Source organism: Galeopterus variegatus, unplaced genomic scaffold, assembly GCF_000696425.1.
Source record: "Galeopterus variegatus unplaced genomic scaffold, G_variegatus-3.0.2 Scaffold6108, whole genome shotgun sequence".
NCBI classification, from domain to species: domain Eukaryota; kingdom Metazoa; phylum Chordata; class Mammalia; order Dermoptera; family Cynocephalidae; genus Galeopterus; species Galeopterus variegatus.
Genome location: NW_007732219.1, coordinates 36,217 through 37,015, shown reverse-complemented (window position 1 = coordinate 37,015; position 799 = coordinate 36,217). Strand labels below are relative to the sequence as shown.

Genomic DNA, 799 nt, shown 5'->3' with positions numbered 1-799 from the left:
AGCTGTAGTCCTGGCAGAAGAAAAACAAGCCTCACAATCATCACAGAAATGTCAATTTTTTTTTTATATCTATCACACCAAGTCATTTAAGTTGTGTTTTAAGTAAATGAAGGTTAAGAAATTGGAGAAAAGTAAGGTACTAAGGTTTCCGGGTCAGGGTCTTACCTGTGTGAGATCGGAGGTGGACGGTGAGCTGGCTGGAGTTACGGCTGGCATAGGGGCAGAGCTGGCATTTGTATGGCCGTTCATCAGAATGTATCCGCAGGTGCTTCTTGAGGCTGCTGCTGTCCACGGCAGCATAGTCACACAGGTGACACTTGTGTGGCTTCACGCTGGTGTGGCACCGCATATGCATGGTCAGGTTGTCCTTCCGGCTGAAGCACTTGTCGCAGAACTCACACTTGTGTGGTTTGTCTCCTTCAAACACATAAGGGTTCAAGGTTTTAAGGGTTTCTTGGTCAAGACTGACTATGCAGAGATTAAGTCTGGGCACAGGGGTCTGCCTCCTCCTTCTGTTCAAATGCTCAGAGATTAGAAGATACTGAAGTCTAGATCAGCATACTGGGAAACAAGAAGGGGTGCCATTCATTGATGGCTCAGAAATTTTGAAAAATCGTAAGGGACAGATTAGATAAAAATCAGACTGAAGAAAATTATAGGCTAAACCCTTGTTTGGGAAGATGGGAGTGATTGTAGAAGCATTCATGATAAGAAGTGGCAGGTGTAGGGATCTTAGACAGAAAGCTAGCCACTGTTTGATAAACCACATAGAGAACGATCAGGTTGACCCCTTTTCCCA

At 44.8% G+C, this 799-nt stretch overlaps 1 protein-coding gene across 1 annotated transcript in view; it reads right to left on the bottom strand.

The window, feature by feature from the left end:
* LOC103605833 (zinc finger protein 64 homolog, isoforms 3 and 4-like) overlaps window positions 1–799 on the bottom strand; it is a 22,150-nt gene that overhangs the window by 3,068 nt on the left and 18,283 nt on the right. The window contains exon 4 of the mRNA XM_008590449.1: window positions 166–417. Within this exon, the coding sequence (XP_008588671.1) occupies window positions 166–417 (252 nt within the window). The remainder of the gene's footprint in view (window positions 1–165; window positions 418–799) is intronic.